Consider the following 22366-nt stretch of genomic DNA (forward strand, 5'->3'; position numbering starts at 1 on the left):
GGACATTACTGATCCTGTGGGCATAGTGGTCATCTACTGTTGATCATTCAACACACACACACTCTACTGTTGAAAAGGGAGACGCCAGGCGGGGAGTGGGGGTGGATCATCTACTGTTGAAAAGGGAGACGCCAGGTGGGGGGGGGGGCGGGGGGCATCTACTCTTGAAAAGAGAGACGCCAGGGGGGGGGGGGGGGGGTCATCTACTCCTGTAAAGGGAGACGCCAGGTGGGGGGGGAATCATCTACTGTTGAAAAGGGAGATGACATGTTTTTTGTAATGATACCGTCTTGTTTTTTGTAATGATAATCTCTTGTCTTTTGTAATTATGCTGTCTTGTCTTTTTTGTTTTTTGTAACGATACTGTCTTGTTTTTTGTAACGATTTCTGTGACGTATGCTATGATTTTCTCTTTCCTTGCGCTTTCTTGAAGAAGTAATGTTCCAAATTGTCTAATAACTGTAATTCTGTTTGTTTTTAAAGCTTTTTAGAAGATGTTTGCCACAAAACGTAGACACTGGGATGTTGTGTCTTGTGAAATAAATGTTGTCCATGTACAGTAGGCCTATATGTGATTACAGAAAGAAGATATAATGTGATTACTGATGATTGTTAATTTTTGAAGTGATAATAAAATGCATCCTAAAACCTTTATAGTGGCCATGAGTATTATTGGCATGTTTGGGCAAAACTGTTGCAATGAGGACGACGTCTGTGCCTGGACACGAGAGGGGCCGTAACCTGATGTAGTCTGTTTTTTTTTTTTTTTTTGCTTTGTAGTCCTGTAGTTGTTGTCAATGTACGTCACTACATAAAAGATAAAACTAGCCTACATAAAATGTAAGATTAATGTTTTCATCATCGTAAAATAAAATGTAAAATATAAATGGCGGTATGTTTACATGAGATATCTAATTCGGAATGACATCCATTTAATTCTGAATAAAGCTTAATTCGAACAAAAAGGCGTGTAAAAGACAGTTTCTGAACATAGAAATGCCATTAGAAAAAGGTAAACTTGGATTATCCTATGGCTAAACATGTCCACACAGCACAAAACAGCAATCCAGATGGTTTAATGGTTGAAGGTCTATAAACAATCAAGAAAAATATTAGGGGTTGTGATAGGTTAAAATCATTTCTACAAAGGGAAACGTACATATACATGTTGCAGGCTATGACATACCCAGGACTAAGCGAAGAAATCGGTATTAGTCCTCATTTTTAATGACGTTTCAGTTTAAAAGTTGTTTTCTCTAGTATTGATGGTTGTCCTGAGTTAAGTCTGTTGCCGCCTAGTTGTTCTTTATGTATGTTCTTTTGTTTGTATTTTTATTTTTTTTTTTTTCCCTCTACCTGGCCATTCACTGGCTTGTGACACCTGTGTGGCCACCTAGGAACTCAAAGTTTCTCCACTTTAAAGCTTAATACCACTTTGAAAATGTCATGTAAACACTTTTTAATTCGTAATTAAATGACAAATCAAAGGAAACTTGACTGAACTATTTAATTCGGAATGATTAATTTGGAATTAAAAACGTCATGTAAACGTAGCAACTGTAACATTTATATATTTTTTAATGTACTTTACAGGATTACATAAAATAAATGTCATATAATTGCTGATTAATAAAGTAAGAAGTACCAGTATAGTTTTCTAGTCCAAAGCACCAGGTCCACTTACCTACCTACTGGTCTACCTTCATGTCAGCAAGTTTCATTAATCACCAAATGTACTTGAGACGTACACCTCAGGAAACTCAAGCCCGGAAGTTTGAAAATTGGTGAGCAGACAATTCTCCCATAAACTTCAATAGTAACCAGAAAATTCTCCCATAGACTTCAATGGTAACCAGACAATTCTCCCATAGACTTCAATAGTAACCAGACAATTCTCCCATAGTCTTCAGTGGTAACCAGACAATTCTCCCATAGACTCCAATGGTAACCAGTCAATTCTCCCATAGACTTCAATAGTAACCAGACATTTCTCCCATAGACTCCAATGGTAACCAGGCAATTCTCCCATAGTCTCCAATGATAACCAGATAATTCTCCCATAGTCTCCAATGATAACCAGATAATTCTCCCATAGTCTCCAATGATAACCAGATAATTCTCCCATAGACTTCAATGGTAACCAGATAATTCTCCCATAGACTCCAATGGTAACCAGACAATTTTGCCTTTAGTCTCCGCTGGTAACCAGACAATTCTCCCACTTCACATCAAAACACATGCACCTTGGTTCAAAGCTATGGAGACATTCAGACCTTCAGAGGGGGGGGATGATGGAAAAGGTTTGAGAACCACTGCCGTAGCTGTTAAAATATTTCTACAACCGATTGTGTGTGTGTGTGTGTGCGTGTGTGTGTGTGTGTGTGTCTATAGCTGTTAAAATGTTTCTACGGCTGCTGGTGATTGTGTGTGAGCGTGCGTGTGCTTGCGTGTGCGTGCGTGTGCGTGTTCGTGCGTGCGTGNGTGCGTGTGTGCGTCACGGGGTGACAATATGCAGGGATAGGGAACAGAAATGTGGGTGTCATGGGTTTCCGAAGGGAAGCCAATTAGGACAACACCACCATTAACAACATGGCGGCCCCCTGGGATGATTCATCTGCAGAGACTCAAGATGATACAGGTGTGGAGTTGAAATGGACGAAGCAGGTGATTGGCACACAGCGAAGAGAAGACGCAATTTATACAGTCAGGGACTAAGCCACAAAGAGAGCCGGATGGATGGGGGACAAAAGACCAGAACGGAGGCAGCGGAACCAGAACGGAGGCAGCGGGACCAGAATGGAGGCAGCGTAACCAGAACGGAGGCAGCGGAATCAGAACGGAGGCTGCAGAACCAGAATGGAGGCAGCGGAACCAGAACTGAGGCAGTGGAACCAGAACTGAGGCAGTGGAACCAGCCCAGGTGGAAGAGAGATGCCGGGACTCACTGGTTTCACGCCGTCTTGGCCGGGGAGGCTGTAGCCTACTTACGCGTTACTGTGCTCCATTCCGAATGACAGCTGCCCCACGGTGCAGAGAATAGCTAGTAGGCTTGTGTTTTCATTTGAAGTACACTATGAAATGAACTATAGTAGGCCTATTGGTTATTTAAGCAACACATTTATACCTAGAATCACTCAGAGAGTGCAGACTTCCGTCAAGGAAGCTGCTTGATAGAACATTTGACTATGTCACTCCATAGGTCTTTCTGCCTTCTTTTTGTGGATTCCCCACAATTCAATTTCTGGTCACTAGGGACGTCTTGATATATACAGTGCCCTCCATAATTATTGGCACCCCTCGTTGAGATGTGTTAAAAGCCTTAAAATAAATTCAGTGTTTATTGCAGAAGAATACTGTCACACTGAAAATTTTAGGAAAATGTAGCCTTCAACTCAAATGAATTGTAGGAAAATAAAAAAAATCCCTGACTAAAAAATAATTATTTTTCATTAAATCACCTGTTCCACAATTATTGGCACCCTTAACAATTCCCAGGAAATAAATATATTTTAACCCTTATGTTGTGTTCGGGTCATTTTTGACCCATTTTCAAGTTTTAGTGTGAAAAAAACACACTTTCCTTTATTTTCTTGGAATAAGGCTTCATCTAATCCTCAGTCACAATCATGGCAACACAAAAAAAATGTTTTATCATTTTAGTACATTTTAAAGGTCCAAAAAATCTGTGGTGTTCAGGGTCAAAATTGACCCGGCATAGATTTTTGGCTGTTGTATGCATTTCTGAAAAGCTGTTGGTTGCCCCTTGTCTTTAGTTTGGTGATTTATGGTGAGGAAAATATATTTCTTGCCTGAATTTTTTTTTGCCGGCTTTTTCATATTCCAAATCCAATATGGCCGCCGGACAGTCCCATACACTACAATACGTCATATCTCCTGCTGTGAAAGGAGTACAGATGTATTTCTGGTGTCTGCTCATATGTTTTCATGGTCAGGGAATCCATTTCTGCATTATATAATGAGATTTTTTGCACATTTGTTTGCAAAATACATTTTTGTACATTATTTTTTCCAAAAAACGTATCAAAAATGCATAATGGCATCAAAACATGTAGAACTGGTCTTACACTTTCCAAAAAGTTGATGTGGCAATGACATAATGGTCCATGTTCATGGCATAGGGGATTCAGATGAATAGTGTGACTTTTTTCATGTTAATTGTGTTCATTTCCAATATCTTTGCATTAGATTGGTGGAATAGCTGTGACTCGGACAGAATTGTTATTTTGTATATTTACCACACTAAAATCATATAAATATTGAAAAACACCAAGTCAACATATTTAAACATTGATTTTATGCACTGAAAAACTAATTTAGTTGACATTTGGTCTTTATCCTGCTATAAATCTCTTTGGGTTGGTTTGGACCTCAACACCACAAATGCCACTATTGATGATATTTTTCAATATTAGAGAAAAACCAATAAAATAAATTTGGGGGTTGTTGTACTCTCATATCAGCTGTAATACATGGACAACATAATCACTAATTGTATCACTTTAGGAGGTATTAATAGTGAATTTATGCAGATTTTGATAGTTTATTCATCAAAAACGATTTGCATAATGTAAGATAAAAGACCAGTAAAGTCAAAAAGATGAATACATAAAGTAATATTTCCATGGATATGAATACATACCAAGTTAGCCATGAGATGAAAAACAATATTTGATGATAACTAGTGTTTTTGGGTATTTTATGGCTGAGTTTTGTTATCACGGGTCAAAAATGACCCGAACACCACAGGTGTATGCAGCTTACGAACACAACACAAGGGTTAAGCATTTCTGTCATTTCTACAGTAGTTTACAAAGTTTACCGGAGTATGTAGGAACATTTAATAAGTAATTCATCACTTCCTGTTTACCTGGGGTATAAATATGACATGACACCGAGGCCATTTCTCGTATCCACTCTTAAACATGGGAAAGACAAAGGAACACAGCATACAAGTGAGGCAGATGTGCGTCGACCTTCACAGGTCAGGCAGAGGCTACCAGAAGATTGCCACTCAACTGCAGCTGCCCATATCTACTGTGAGAGGAATAATTAAGAAGTTCAAAACAACTGGAACAGTGGTAAACAAGCCTGGACGAGGACCCAAGTTTATTTTGCCACCACGCACAGTGAGGAGGATGGTAAGAGAAATCAAAAGATCTCCAAGGCTCACTGTTACAGAATTACAACAAATGGTAGCATCCTGGGGTCACAAAGTCTCCAAATCAACCATCAGGTGCTGTCTACACGCCAACAAGCTGTTTGGGAGGCATGCACGGAGAAAACCTTTCCTCACCCACAATCATAAACGCAAACGTCTGGAGTTCGCCAAGCGGTATTGGGGCTTCAACTGGGACAGATGGTCAGATGAGACCAAGATTGAGCTTTTTGGCAACAAACACTCTAAGTGGGTCTGCGTGCCACGAAAGATGCGCATGCTGAAAAGCACCTCATACCCACTGTGAAGTATGGGGGTGGGTCAGTGATGCTGTGGGGCTGTTTCGCTTCCAAAGGCCCTGGGAAGCTTGTTAAGGTGCATGGCATCATGAATGCTTTGAAATACCAGGACATTTTAAATCAAAATCTGTTGCCCTCTGCCCGAAAGCTGAAGGTGGGCCGTCACTGTGTCTTTCAGCAAGACAATAACCCTAAACATATGACCAAATCTACACAGAAATGGTTCTCCAGACACAAAATCAAGCTCCTCCCATGGCCATCTCAGTCCCCAGACCTCAACCCCATTGAGAACCTGTGGGGCGAGCTGAAGAGGAGAGTACAGAGGAGAGGACCCAGGTCTCTGGATGATTTAGAGAGATTCTGCAAAGAGGAATGGCTGAAGATCCCTCTTTCTGTCTTTTCCCATCTTGTGAAACATTATAGGAGAAGATTAGGTGCTGTTTTGTTGGCAAAAGGGGGTTTTACAAAATATTAACAACAGGGGTGCTGATAATTGTGACACATATTATTTGATGTCAAATAATTATTATTTTATGTAGGATTTTTTCCCCACTGAATAAATGCACTTGTATTGAAGGTTGGATTTTTCTCTTTTTTTCCATTAAGGTCCCATATTATTTAGAAAAAAATAATAATAATTGGAAGCTAAAAAAAACACATCTCAACCAGGGGTGCCAATAATTATGGAGGGCACTGTAGGCCATCAACAATGAAGAATCTTTTAAAAAGTCCTGGTTATGGTTCGTGATCCAGATCACCCCCAGAAATTAATCACCTCTTCCTTGGGTCATTACTAAGAAATCTAGAAAGTTTTGTCCAAATCGGTTGATTCAGTTTTGAGTTATCCTGCTGACAGAATCTTTCAAAAAGTCGTGGTTCCGGTCCGTGATCCGGATCACCACCAGAATTTAAGCACTTGTGCCTTGGGCCATTATCAACAACTCTAGAAAGTTTCGTCCAAATCTGTTGATTAGTTTTTGAGTTATGCTGCTGACAAATAGACAGACAAACCCTTGGCGAAGGTAATACCGGTAAGTGATTTAGCAAACGACACCCCGATGCAACTGCATATACAGATGTCTAATTAGCCTACATCGTTAAAGCTCACAGTTGGTCACCGCTTTCCAGTAGTCCAATAGAGGCCGATATTATCGGCATAGGCCTAGAACTGTTTTTAGTTGTTAATTGACGGCATATTACCAGAGTTGAGATCCGCGGGCCAATCTACTCCGATGGAGCTGCCTTGTTTTGTTCTGCGGGGGTGATGGCGCACCTCCCCCGATCAGTTAAGTGCCATGGCCTTCAACTTGGGAGACCCTCCCTCCTGATGCTACTCCTGGCTTCTCTCTCTCCATCCCTCTCTCACTTATGCCCTCAGGCTCATCCTCTTGATAGTGTGCGTTGGAGTGAACACCAATATGTCTTCTGGTAGGCCTACAGCTCAACACAGCGCGACTTGGCCACCACTTTTTGCTTTATAATTGAGCTGTATCATGCCTATTCAAAAAGCAAAAAGTGGCGGCCGAGTCACACCTTGGCGAACTGTAGGCCTACCAGAAAACTGACAGTGGAAAAGAGGCACTAGCAAACCAGTCATAGAAATAATATGTAATACTGTGATAGTAATTACACTGTAGTATAGTTGTTATATTGTAGTTATATGCTCCTGTGTGTGTGTGTGTGTGTGTGTGTGTGTGTGTGTGTGTGTGTGTGTGTGTGTGTGTGTGTGTGTGTGTGTGTGTGTGTGTGTGTGTGTGTGTGTGTGTGTGTGTGTGTGTGTGTGTGTGTGTGTGCTATCAGGGGGATGCTGACAGTGGGGATATCTTATTGTTTTCTCCATGGAGGCAGGACGTCAGCTAAGCATGAGTCCACAAGAGCAAGTTGAAAGAGAACTGGAAGAATGTGCACTCGTAACACTCACCTGGTTCCACCTTCCGCCTCACTGATAACAAGAATGATTCTGATTGGACAATCCCCAACCCCTCCCTCCCTGAGCTCCTCCTTAGTGTTCTGAGGTAGTCAGCTGTCACTCTGCTGCTGCTTCTCAGAGTGTGCACTTGGTGTTCTGTAGAGCTACAACATGGCGTCAGCGTCTTCTCAGGAGGAGGACTCCTTCACTTGTCCAGTCTGTCTGGAGCTGTTGAGGGATCCGGTGACTATTCTCTGTGGACATAATTTCTGTATGAGGTGCATTAATGGCTGGTGGGATCAGGAGGACAGGAAAAGGAAATACAGCTGCCCCCTGTGCAAACACACCTTCGACTCCAGACCTGTCGTCTACAAAAACTCTCTGATTGCTGAAATAGTGGAGATGTTCAGGAAGACAATCATCCAAACTGCTGCTACTGCTCGCCGCTATGTTGGACCTGGAGATGTGGCATGTGACGTCTGCACCAAGAGAAAACTCAAAGCTGTCAAGTCCTGTCTGGAGTGTCTGATGTCTTTCTGTGACACTCATTTAAAAACTCACAATGAACTTCATGGTGAATATCACACCATCGTTGATGCCACAGGCCAGCTACAGGAGAGGATCTGTCCGCGTCATAAGAAGCCTTTTGAAATATTCTGTCGCACCGACCAGAGTTGCATCTGCTATCTGTGTACAATGGACGATCATAAAGGCCACGACACGATCACGGCTACGGCGGAATGGGGGCAGAAAAAGGTAAGTCAATGAAGTGCAAATGTATTCGGGCATTCATTTTATGATACCTTGTGCTATAACTATTGTAACATTTAAATTCAAGCCAGCGTTTATTATTAAATGAATAAATAATAAATAACTGATTAACTGAAATTACGTTAATTCCTTTAATTCCCCAATCAAGGCATAGCAGTATGGCTTATTGTGCAGTGACCATGTCATAGTCATGTCATTAACACACAGGGGCTTATAGGCCTACTTTATAGTGGCTTACTTATAATGTACTATTTGAATATGGAGAGGCTCGTCGTGTTCTGAAGGAAGCATTCCAGAGAGTCTAACAGGTAACATCTGTTGACACGCTTCCCTTCAGTGGAGCCTCCCTCCTACCTGTCATACAAGTTTGGCCAGTCTGCCACGTGTTTACAGTATTTCTCAATTGGTTTTGTATATTTCTCACAACAGAATAATCATTCTCAGAACTTCTTGTTCAATTGTGACTTCCTGCTGTTATCTGTGCACATGGTAAAATACGTTTCTCATAGTTTTCAGCATTTAGCAAATGCTTTCATCACCATGCAGATGGTTGTGTACAATTATCAGCTTTTTCGTACATTATGAATTGCTTTTGTCATATCACTCAAAAAGCATTGTCACTGAATACACAAAACTATCTCACCCCCCAAAACATTTAGGCCCTATGTCATAGTTTAAGTCTTGACATGCAAAATGACTTACCAAGCTGTCATAATGTGATAAGCACTGTATAATTTCCATTGGATTTTTAATCTATAAATGTGATCTGAATTGGTAAATTGCTCACAGGTAAATATTGACTCTCTCTAATCAAAGGCAATAGAAGGGATAGAGAAAATGGGCATGCAATACAACAATAGGCACTGCTCATGTGCCCTTTATAATTACGTTCCACGCAAAATTACAATATTTCCCTAGAATTTCACAAGACAGTAAGTGCACTTTATACAGTATCAGTGTATTGTTTCAAATTTATTTTGCTTTACAGTTCTAGATTTTTTTCACATGGGCTTGCAAGACAAGTAAAAAGGGATGGTAGAGGGCACATTTTGACACCTCAAACAGAGTTTGCTATTTTTCCTATTTTGCAGTGAGAAAACCTGTCAATGAATAGTCATAGTCTAAATGTATATCTAGGACAATCTTATCTGATCAATGTAATATAAAGTCAAATTTACAACATTTCCCATCCAATCTAAACAGCATTTTGCTTCAGAAAAGACCCTCAAGAGTGTACTACTCAATTGACAACATGACAAAGTGATTTGACTAGCTTGTCCATACACGGACCACACTATGACACAATGACTAACCATTCTGCTGGCACTGATACGTTCATTGACACAAAAACTTGGGGTTTGAGCAAGAGACTTGGTTTTGCAGGCCATCCACAGTGTTGTTCTATTTGTTAAAACTGTTTTGAGAATGAACATTATGTTTTGCAAATAGAGAGAGAGATTTGAGAAATTTACAAAACCAATTGAGAAATACTGTAATGTCTAGCTGAGGTCACGCTCAGGGTGTGATTTGTAGGGGGGGTGGGGGTGATTGTACCCCCTTCTGGTTTTGATATTGTCACTTTTTCTGCATGATTTTGATCAGAGTTTAATGTAACTCCATTGATATAGCTTGAAATCTGAAACATATCCCCCCTTCTGACTTTCTCACAAATCTTACCCTGGTCACACTGTACCAACCATGAAGAATTTTTGCCAACTTCAGTGTCGCCTCCCTCCTACCTGTCATACAGGCTCTGTCTCGTGTTAATCCCTCAACTGCATCTAATGTCTATCTGAGGTCACGTTGTGTCAGCTGCTTTTGAAGAATTTGTGCTGAACGTTTTCACCTCACTCAGTCCTATAGCACTCTCATAAATAAGGGACAAATTCAAACTCTGTTGCTTTGATTCCTGCTGGTCCAGGAGGGGTTGGGGCAGAGCCAGAGGAGATGCCAGCAGATAATCCAGTTGAAGGAGAAGGAGCTGCAGGAGCTGAGGAAGGCTGTGGAGACTCTCAAGGTGAGAACTGACCAGAGGAGAAGACAATCTGCAGCAGGTTTCTGGTTATGCAGTGAGATAGTAGTTATGATGAGCTGTGACACAAGCATGGCTCTAATGCTGTTTGCCCCCCCCCCCTTCAAAAGCAGAGACTGACATTGCTAACCTGTATTTAGTCTCAGGTTAAACAATACAGCACATTTAATGTTAGTTTCGACAATTCAGCCATTGTAATCCGGAGGGATTTATAAGCAACACTACTATACTATACAGATGTAGAGATATTAAACATTTCAAAAAGAGCCTGTGTGTGTGTGTGTGTGTGTGTGTGTGCGCGCGCGTGTTTGTGTCCTGTCAGTCTGGTGCAAAGACAGCTGTGGAGGACAGTGAGAGGATGTTTACTGAGATGATCCGCTCCATTGAGAGAAGGTGCTCTGAGGTGACAGAGCTGATCAGAGCTCAGGAGAAGGCTGAGGTGAGTCGAGCTGAAGGACTCCTGAAGCGACTGGAGCAGGAGATTGCTGAGCTGAAGAAGACAGATGCTGAGATGAAGCAGCTTTCACTGACTCAGGATCCCATCTACTTTCTCAAGGTAGAAAACATTACTTTTTATAGACTTAAAAACAGTGGTGATACAGCCCTGTTAATGTCCTGCTGATTAAGGTCAGTATGTCTACCCTAAACTAATGTGTCTGTGTGTGTGTCTCTATGCAGAACATTGTGTCCATCACTGGGAGGCCTTACAGCACAATTTCAACCAGCGTGACCTTCAGCCAAAGCTTCTCCTTGGAGCCCCTGAAGGAATCTGTGTCTGCACTGAAGATGCAGCTGGAGGAGAAATTAAATTCAGTCTTCAAGCAGGAAATAGTCAAGATATCTGCAGCAGGTTTGAAAAAAATAGAAGTCATAACAGACATCTTCAATTATCTTTCCATGGCAAGACATGAGCATTTGATTTTTGTTTTCATCTTGTAGCAGCGGAACACGTCCAGATCATCCAGAGCAGACACAGTGAGTCTTCACCACACACACACACACACGCACGCGCGCGCGCACACACACACACACTCTCACACACACACACACACACACACACACACACACACACACACACACACACACACACACACACACACTGGAATGTGCATACACAAAATACTGAATATTAAATCATTGGTCATTTTGAAGCTTTCCTAAAATAACTCTTTTTGATGTGCTCAACCCACTCTACACTGCATGTATAATTAGATATTTATTGAGCTAATAATAAAGACCTCCCATCCCAAGTGATGTGGGTGAGGTAGGTTGCTACAAACACTTAATCTACATTTAGCCAGTCAACATCAAGTAATGTTCAGAGATGCAATAGAATGGTATTCTGCTGTTGAGAACATCGATTACGGTCTTTTTTTGGATGTTTTTGGCTTAATTATTAATTTTATTTAAAGGTGCACTGTGCAAGATTTTTAGTTGTTTATTTCCAGAATTCATGCTGAGGTGCCACTAGGGGAAGTGATTCTTAAGGGCCCAGGCAGCGCTGACAGGGGCCCTTAAGGGGGCCCAAAATTCAAATGTTTCATGGGGCCCTTAATTTTGGGTGGCGCCCGTGCGTCAAAGGCATCAAAAGAGAAGTTGAACCAGCAAAAAATATGTACGTTTCTTGTGATGCAGTTCGACAGCAGCAGGCGGCAGCCAAAGGAATGTCTACAATTTTTCTAAACACAGTCTTCAGTTGGTCGCTCTCCCTGATCAAGCGTTAAACTAAAGGTTGAATCTTTCTCCACGTTCAGTTTGTCGCTCTCCCTGATCAAGCGTTAAACTAAAGGTTGAATCTTTCTCCACGTTCAGTTTGTCGCTCTCCCTGATCAAGCGTTAAACTAAAGGTTGAATCTTTCGTTCGTCACCCCTGATGTGTGTTGTTCATGCACTTATTTAGGCCAATGTGATGTTTTAATATTGTGGTGTTGATGCACTTATTAAGGCCAATGTGATGTTTTCATATTGTGGTGATCATGCACTTATTTAGGCCAATATGATGTTTTCATAGTGTGGTGTTGATGCACTTATTTAGGCCTATGATTTCTTTGTCAGTGTCTGATGGCCAGACTCTTATTGGTGAACCAGTGACCAGAGAGGACTTCTTACAGTGTGAGTTGGACACACACACAAACACAAACACACAGACACACAGACACACATATGTAGTGATTGACAGGTAAGATTCTGTACCGTAATTACAGCTGCAATACTTACGCTCTATTTACCCGTCTCTGCAGTGCATTCCTGTATCAGAACGACAGTACATTGGAAGTAAATAAAAACTCACACACACACACACACACACACACACACACACACACACACACACACATGCACGACACACACACACGGTAGTGCTCTACCATCCCTCTACACACAGGAGGAATGATGGAGTGATCATCACTACTCCTCCAATAGTGATCTCACATGATCTTGCTTAAACACAGCCATGTCCTATTACACACACACACACACACACACACACACACACACACACACACACACACACACACACACACACACACACACACACACACACACACACACACACACACACACACACACATCACACCACACACACTGTGAGGATGCGAGCAGTCACCCCCATGTGGGGGGTAAGGCAACCATGGAGATTGGAGGAAAAACGGAAACAAGGTGGTCAGAAATCCAAAAAAAATAGATGGAATTTTATTTTTAAGAGTGTAGTTTTCAATGTCCAAGTGCAAAAATATTCACGGTCCAAAAATCCAACAAAAATATCCAACAAAAATGGCAAACATGATATTCAGTTCCAAAAGTGCAAAATGTCCGTACAAAAAAATAGTGCTTGAGAAATGCTAACAAAAAATGCTAATAGCTTTTAGCTCCGGTATAGCAAACACAGCCCAGCAAAAATATGTAGCATGAAAAACAGAGTAATGCACTTACATCGTCAGGCAGCGTCACAGAAAGTCTCCTTGCCCCTCTCTCCCCATAACAGAGAATGAGGGCCTCTTAAATAGGAAACCCCCTTAGCACTAAATCACACCAATCAGAGTCCCCTGGAACCCCATTGGTTCTACTCCCTAAACAACCAATCACCTTTCCCCACATAATATTTACAGAATTAAAATTGGCCAAAACAATATCAAACCACAAATAGATTAAACCCCCACCAATGACATGTCATACCATAATAACCACAATTACAAATAAACAACTAAATGGCGAAAATAACGAGAATAAATAAACAAAATGGATCGCGGACAATATGATAGTTTGATTGGCAGCTCACATCAACAGAAAAGGTGCGCTCTCCCAGCGGAAACACTTTCGCTGTGGAAGAAGGGAGGCGGAGCTGGTGTGTGCAGTGGACTGTTGAGTGGAGGAATGGTGAATGTTTGCGCAGTGAATGATTGGACTGGAGGGGAAACTGTGGTGCGTTGGGTAGTGGAACATGCTAGCGGGTACCTCACTAGATGCTGTGGATGTTATGAAGGGACTGTTTTAACGGCAAAGTGTGAAATATGAAATGCGATGAATGAGAACCTCGTGGTTAATGGCGCCGCCCGCGACAACCAAAACTGTTCAAACTTTTCCCCCCAAAGTCACAACATTCTCCCCAACCAAACCCGACACAACACTGTCCATTTACATGTTTCACAAGTCCAGAATCAGTATTCTGTGTGTGTGTGTGTGTGTGTGCGTGTGCGTGTGTGCGAATACGAGTGCTCCGTTTGCGCAACCGAGAGAGAGAGAGACACTTTATGCGCTTGCTGTTGCAAACGCTGTCCGTGCGCATTCACAAACGGAGCGGTGAGGAGGGGAAGAGAATTCACATCCTCACACACACACACACACACACACACACACACACACACACACACACACACACACACACACACACACACGTAACAAATATTTACATATCACAAAGGAAGACACACAGCACACACACACACACACGCACAAACCACACAAACTCTTCCCTCACCACACACACACACACACACACACACACACACACACGCTCAACCACACACCTACCAGTGATGTGCGAGGCAACATATAAATTATAACTGCAACCAACCGCACACACACACACACACACACACACACACACACACAGAACACAAATAAAACATGTTTTTGTGCTTTCCTCTCCTCCATCAGATTGCTCTCACTTCACTCTGGATCCAAATACAGCACTTGAAGAACTCCATCTGTCTGAGGGGAACAGGAGGGTGGAGTGGATACCTGGGGCCCCTCAGCCATATCCTCGTCATCCAGAAAGATTTAATGAGTATCCTCAGGTGCTGTGTAGAGAGGGTGTGTCTGCACGCTGCTACTGGGAGGTTGAGTGGAGTGGAGGGGTTTTTATAGCAGTGTCATATAAAAGCATCAACAGGAAAGGAGGGAGTGCTGAGTGTGTGTTTGGACGTAATGATCAGTCCTGGAGGCTGGACCTCACCAGCTCCAGCTCCTCTTTCAGACACAATAATAAACAGACTGCACTCCCTCTAGTGGCCAGCTCCAGAATAGGAGTGTATGTGGATCACAGGGCAGGAACTCTGGCCTTCTACAGCATCTCTGGAGACACAATGACCCTCCTGCACAGAGTCCACACCACATTCACACACACACTCTACCCTGGGTTTTTGTTAACTAAAGGATCATCAATGAAGCTGTTGTGAGGCCCCTACATGACTGATGCCATGGATCATTCAACACACACACACACACACACACACATCACTGATTCTTGAAAGTTTGGCAAAAACATGTCCCTGCAGTAAAATATTAATTCTGTTGAAAATCAACTAAATTTTCACAAACAAAATGAACCCAGGTAATGGCCAAGGGGTCTGTCACACGAATACATTTTTGTTTGAAATATTTAAGTGTAATTTTATTACTTTTCATGGCTATAAACCTGTCCACACCCTGTAAAAACGCCTGTCCCAAGGACTGGCATCATCATTTCAATTGACTTAAAATACAAAAATCACAAACAGAATTGAACAATATCACCATGATGTGGAAGACCATATTAAAGTGGTTCTACAGATGTGCACATAGTGGATGTAAAACAATATTTACTATTATTTACTGATTGCTCAAAATGTGTCCAGCATATTGGTCACCACCGTCAGATTTTTTCTAAAAGACAATAAAATCAGGTATGCACAAGGTAATTTTCATTACTGAGGACCCCTTTTCAAACCTTTAGCTCTACTGCCTACTTCACCATCACTGAAGCTCCTGTAAGTTTATTATTTTGTCCTCAATTTGTTAATTTGTTTGGACACTGGTACTGTCCCAACCATAAACTGTCAACACCGTTGGGGGTTTTAATAGTATTGTATTACATTAATGTTAATAAATATTTTTTTTTTCAGAAAAGGTATGAAGCACCCAAGAAACAGAGCGAAAATGAAATGGCTAATGTGAACAAACAATGCATAATATTTAAAAGAGTGCTTTTTTGTCTCACACCGTCAGATGTCACCACCGTCAGATTTTGTTCTGCTCATCATGTTGTTCCATATTATACTAAATTGTGCTGGTTAATGAAACATTACTAGGCATGTTAGTAATAATTGTGATCCAAAATGATACTCTAGCCACCACTGAGGTGCATTTGGAGGTTTTTTTGTCAGAAAACCTGACGGTGGTGACATCTGATGGAGTTCACCAAAAAACACGTTTTACGTGTTTTTGACATGTTTTAAGAATATGCATACAATAAGTATCTACAGTTATGTTGAATTGTTAAAGTAATTCACTTTAATACAGTAAACATGTGTTTTTACTTCTAATTCTGTCTGCCGCTGTTGACAAAACAAGAAAGAGCCCATTTTATGAAAAATGTTAAACATGGGGAGCTTGGCCAATGCATTCACTGCACAGCCAAGACCTACATCTATGATAATACACCTCTATATTTTGGATTTGAACAACTTAAAAGCTGTCTTTACCACATTTTCAACAACCAGTGGCTTACTTCCTAGATAATCTAACTAATGAAGTAAAAACACATGCTCATACTGTGCACACACAAAAATAAAGTGTTTATGCAAGATGCCATTGACTTGAGAGGGCTATTTATTTTGCTAAATGCAGGTACTAATTAGGCCACTTTCACCACTCTCAGATTACTGTCACCACTGTCAGCTCTTAAGTCACCACCGTAAGAAGGAGTTTTGGACATTTTAAAGGAATGTGCTTACAACATTTTCCTTAGGAGTTGTTGAAATATCAAAGTAATAGCCAATTTAAGCCTACACGAATATTTGTGAAATTACAAAAAAATGTTTGTTGTATTTAGGCGTTAAATAAGCATCGTATGACGGTACATATTTTAAAATTAGAACACATGAAACAGTATTAAAATAGAACAAAAGTGAATTTTCAACATTTAAAGGCATATGTGTGAACCAAAAAATACACATAATCACTTAAAAACTCCAGATACATATGCAACCAAATCAATACAATTTTAATAACTTTTAATTGTGTCTGACGGTGTTGACAAAAAACAAGGTATGATCGGAGAAAAGCCTGATTTCTGAAAAAAATACATAATGGGGAGATTGGCCTTGTGCATTTCTGAAAAGCCAAGACCTTAGTCTACGAGGATATACCATTTGTAATTCACTTTGTTTTTTTCTGTCAACATTACAACCTGTTTTAGCCACTTTCTCCAGAATCAGTGACATACATACACACACCCACACACACACACTGCTCAGTTTTTAATAATACATTTGTTCTGCAAGCATTTTCTTAATCATCAAGTACAAAGTTAGCTTTTGATTTGATGTATTTAATTGTATTTTAAAGCTTTTTGAAGTCTACTGAAGATTTTTGTCAGAAAATTTAGACACTGGGATGTTGTTTCTTGTAAAATACATGTTGTCCATGTAGAGTAGGCCTATGTGATTACAGAAAGAAGATGTAATATAATTACTGATTATTGTTGATTATTAAAATGATAATAAAATGCATCCTAAAACCTTTATAGTGTCCACGAGTATTATTTTAAATCTTTATAGTGTCCACGAGTATTATTTAATATCTTTATAGTGGTCATGAGTATTATTTTAATCCTCAAAAAAGGGGTTACACGCGCTTCTGTTTTTACATCTGGTGCATCAACGGGAGGGAGGCAGGTAATCTTGAATGAAGAGAAGACACCGGAGCAGCTCAGATGGGATGCTTTTTCTTTTTAATTCAAGTGCACAACATGTTAGGGAATCCCTAACATATTATTTTAATCCCTTATAGTGGCCACGAGTATTATTTTATAGTGGCCACAAGTATTATTTTATAGTGGCCACGAGTATTAATTTATAGTGGCCACAAGTATTATTTTATAGTGGCCACGAGTATTATTTTATAGTGGCCACGAGTATTATTTTAAACATTTATAGTGGCCACAAGTATTATTTTAATATCTTTATAGTGGCCACGAGAGTTATTTAATATCTTTATAGTGGCCACGAGTATTATTTAATATCATTATAGTGGCCACGAGTATTATTATTTTTTTTCATTTTTGGACTATTCCTTAGACTACACATTGTACCCTATCTTTCCTTTGACATAGGCCTATGCCTTTTGGTATCCTCCAACACTGTCAGTATACGTCAACCTAACCGACTGTTGATTGACATATCTACCACCTATTAGGTAAACTCTATACAAGGAAGTCCTCTGTGATTTTGTCTGTTTGCACAGAGGAAGGTCTGGTGACCGAAAACGTTTTGCACTTTTGGGGAGCACCTTTTAGCACTTAGCAATAAACCAATTATTGCATCGGCTGCTGGTGTGCGAGTTCCACTCTTTGCTTCTGTGGTAATCATTTATAGTGGCCACGAGTATTGTTGGTACGTCTGTGCAAAACTGTTGTGACGTCTGTGTCTGGGCAGGAGAGGGGCTGTAACCTGATGTAGTCTGGATTTATAACTACATCGGAATTAAATGACAAATCATAGGAAACATGACTAATTCTGGAGTATTTTAAAAACGTCATGTAAACATAGCAACTGTCAAATATAAACGTCATATATATATATATATATATATATATATATATATATATATATATATATAATATATTTTTTAATGGACAGTACAGGATTCCATGAAATAAATGTCATATAACTGCTGATTAATAAGTAAGTACCGGTATTGTCTAGTCCAAAGCACCAAAATAAATATAATAGCTGATTAATAAGTAAGAAGTACCAGTATTGTCTTCTGGTCCAAAGCACCAAAATAAATATAATAGCTGATTAATAGAGTAAGAAGTACCGGTATTGTCTTCTGGTCCAAAGCACCAAAATAAATACAATAGCTGATTAATAGAGTAAGAAGTACCAGTATTGTCTTTTGGTCGAAAGCAGCTGTTCCACTTGTTTATTTACCTTCATGTCACCAAATGTACTTGAGACGTACTGTAAACCTCATATCAGGAGACTCTGAAGTTTGAAAATCCCACAGTCTCCATGGTAACCAGACAATTTCCCAATAGTCTCCAGGGTAACCAGACAATTCCCCCATAGACTTCAATGGCAACCAGACAATTCTCCCATAGTCTCCATGGTAACCAGACAATTCTCCCACAGTCTCCAATGGTAACCAGACAATTCTCCCATAGTCTCCATGGTAACCAGACAATTCTCCCACAGTCTCCAATGGTAACCAGACAATTCTCCCATAGTGTCCAATGGTAACCAGACAATTCTCCCATAGTCTCCAATGGTAACCAGACCATTCTCCCTTAGTCTCCAATGTTAACCAGACTATTCTCCCATAGACTCCAATGGTAACCAGACAATTCTCCCATAGTCTCCAATGGTAACCAGACAATTCTCCCATAGTCTTCAATGGTAACCAGACAACTCTCCCATAGACTTCATGGTAACCAGACAATTCTCCCACAGTCTCCATGGTAACCAGACAACCACTTCACATCAACACACATGCACGTTGGTTCAAAGACCAATCATTGGTCTGTCAATTGTGCGGATATCTCCAACAGTCATATATTGTGACTACTAGAGCTGCACAATTAATCGAAAATAATCGAAAATCGTGATATCGAAATCGTGATTTCAATCATGATTTAATCGTGGTAATAGTGACCTACCTTCAAGAGCATCCTAGAAGCCAGAACATACTGACAGGCTGGTGTTTCTGGCCAGCAATCTGTTCACCCAAGTTTCATGCTATTGCCTTTAAATTACTATTACAATTAATTTTATTTTGCTCATCCTGTATATAACTCATTCTTGGTTATATTTCATTTTGTTATATATATATATATTTAAATCAGCAAAAAACAATAATCGTGATTAATAATCGTGATAATGATTTTCACCCAAATAATCGTGATTATGATTTTTTTTTCCATAATCGAGCAGCCCAAGTGACTACTATAGTGTTTTAAATGCATAGCCAAATGTAAGATTTACAAACTACAGTATTGTAATGACCTGTTGTCTACTGTAGGTTAAATGTTAAGTTTGTGTTTGAGTAATTGCCAATGGTGAAAGTAGACGGGTTGCCAGGTGCACAGCACCTGTATAAAATGTACAGCTGGTGCGCAGTACCGGTAGGAAAATAGGGTTAATATAATAAATTCAACTTTAATTTAAGACAGCTTTATCGCTCAATTAATTGCTTCACACAAGACACACGATTAAAAATTGTTACCCAACGTTTATTTCCTATCATTGACTATGCTGACACGGTGTACATGAACACAACTCAATCAAATCTTAAATCTCTTACTGTTATCTATAATAGCATGCAGATTTGTCTTGAGGAGCCCATTCCTGACCCATCACTGCGATATGTATCAGGGAATGAATATTCTATCTCCATCGGCCAGATGACAGTTTCACTGGTTTCAGTTCATTTATAAATGTATAATTTTCAATTATCCTCTTTATTTAAGACAGTACTTAATTTCTTATAGCTCATCATATGCCTTAGGACACCATGATCATGTTTTCTTTTCTGTTCCAAGAATTTCCAAAGAGATTGGACGACGTGCATTTCAGTTTAAAGCCCCTTCTGATTGGAACAGCTTACCCTCCTCTTTAAGGTCCATTACATCTTTCCCTTCTTTTAAAGTATCCCTTCAGAACTACATTCAATCATCTGACCAATGTAGATGTTTCAGTTGAGTATGATCTATGAAAAATGATATATGTTTTAGATTCTCCATAGAGTTATTTTTATATATACAGTTGAGGACGATATTATTAGCCCCCCTCCTGAAATTAGACATATCTCTTCATTGATCATTGAGAATGATCATTATTAATAAATGTATGTTATTCTGGAAACGAATACACCATGGAGATAGTATCCAATAAGTTAAATTTGGACTTTTACATTTTCACAATGAGTTTAAACAAAAAAGTGTAAAAATGGCAAGGACAAAATTATTAGCCCCCTTATCATTAATAGTCAATACAGTGCCATTTATGAACAAACATTGACACCAGGCACTTTGATTAGTTGTTAACTATGTTGGCACATGTCCAACCAGGGATTTTGGTCCATTTTCTTCATTGCAAATAGTTAAGCTGGTCCAAATTGCATGGATGTTGAGGATGGACATTCATTTTCAGCAGTCTTCAAATACTATCTGAAGGATTGAGGTCTGAACCGCTCCATGACCATGGTTTTAATATCCTTGAAGAACATTTGAACTATTTTGGATGCAAGTTTTGGGTTGTTATCTTATTGAAAGATCCAGTGAAGATCTTAACTCCCTCTATGAGCATATTTTTACAAGGTCACTTTCCACATTCTATCATAATTTTCAGTTTTTATGGTGCCGTACACCTAAAAAAGGTTTCCTGTGGCTGAGGCTGCCACAGAATGATGCATCCACCACCATGTTTAATTGTGGAAACCATCTTATAACGATCCAAGGCCTATCCCTTTCTTCACCTGACAGAAGCAGAATTCATGCATCAAAGCAGGTGCAATTGAATATCATCAGATGAAAGCAGAGACGTTCAAAACTCATTTTTGACTTTCAAATGTTCACGGGTAAAGCTCAATAACACTCTGATATGCACTGCCTTTAGTAAAGGGGTTCTTCTGTGATGATGGCCCCAAAGCCCAATATGATGACAAGCCCTAACAACTGTCTTTCTTGGGGGGGGGAAAAAAACCTCCAGGTGAGGCCAGGTCAATAACAATCATCTAGGCAGGTGTCCAATCCTTTTTTGGTCTAATGAGGCTAAGCAGTTTCCACAGTTACACATAGTGGAAGGGCATCAAGTTTAGTCTGTTATTCAGCCTCAGACACAGGGAGTCTGGGTCTGAATCTGGATTGCTGGGTCTTCCAACAACATTGTAACCCAAAGCATACATTTAGATTAGTTCAGAGGTTCTTCAAGGACACTAAAACCATGATATTGGAATCACCCGCTCATATTCCAGTCCTCAATCCCACTGAGAGTCTGTGGTTAATGTCTATGCTCAGCATCCATGCGATTTGGACCAGCTAGAACACTTTGCAGTGAAAAAATGGGCCAAAATCCCTAGTGGGGCACGAGCCAACCTAGGTAGCAACTTATCAGAGCCTGTTGTCAGTTTTGGTTCATAAATGGCGCCTTATTGACTATTAATGATCAGGGGGCTAATAATTTTGTCCTTGTCATTTTTGCCCTTTTTTGTTTAAAATCATCGTAACAATAGAAAAATCCAAATTCAACTCATTGAACATTATCTCCATCAGTGTATTTGTTTCCAGAATAACAGAAACGGTGAATAATGGTAATTCTTACTGAGAAATCAAGAGAAATGTCTAATTTCAGGAGGGGGGCTAATAATATCGTCCTCAACTGTATGTCTCAGTTTTCTTATATTTTGGTTCTATACACATGTATGAACATTATGGACATGAATATTTGTTTTGTGTTTTCTCCTCCTGTATTATGAAGAACTTTTTTAGCCATGGTATTAAATGTTATTTTTTTTGGTAAGAGTTGGGGTGTGTGTGGTGAGGAAGAGCTGCAGTGTGTGTGAATATTTGTAATGTGTGTGTTATGTATGTTTATCACCCAGTGAGCAGACGCAACGTCTTCTGATTGACTGAGCAGGTGTCCTTTATTCCCCGGTAGCAGGACACCTATGATGTCATGCAGGGGTGCGGGCGTCCAAGTTTC

General features: G+C 40.1%; 1 protein-coding gene across 1 annotated transcript; it reads left to right on the forward strand.

Annotated features, from left to right (window-relative positions):
* Positions 1-7544: 7544 nt before the first annotated feature.
* Positions 7545-14863, forward strand: LOC134446446 (E3 ubiquitin-protein ligase TRIM47-like). The gene is made up of 4 exons (XM_063195812.1): positions 7545-8140; positions 10077-10172; positions 10510-10743; positions 14348-14863. The coding sequence occupies exons 1-4, from the start codon at positions 7556-7558 to the stop codon at positions 14861-14863; spliced, it is 1431 nt and encodes a 476-aa protein (XP_063051882.1). The 5' UTR covers positions 7545-7555.
* Positions 14864-22366: the final 7503 nt, after the last annotated feature.

Source organism: Engraulis encrasicolus, chromosome 3 (genome assembly GCF_034702125.1).
Source record: "Engraulis encrasicolus isolate BLACKSEA-1 chromosome 3, IST_EnEncr_1.0, whole genome shotgun sequence".
In the NCBI taxonomy this organism is placed as follows: Eukaryota; Metazoa; Chordata; class Actinopteri; order Clupeiformes; family Engraulidae; genus Engraulis; species Engraulis encrasicolus.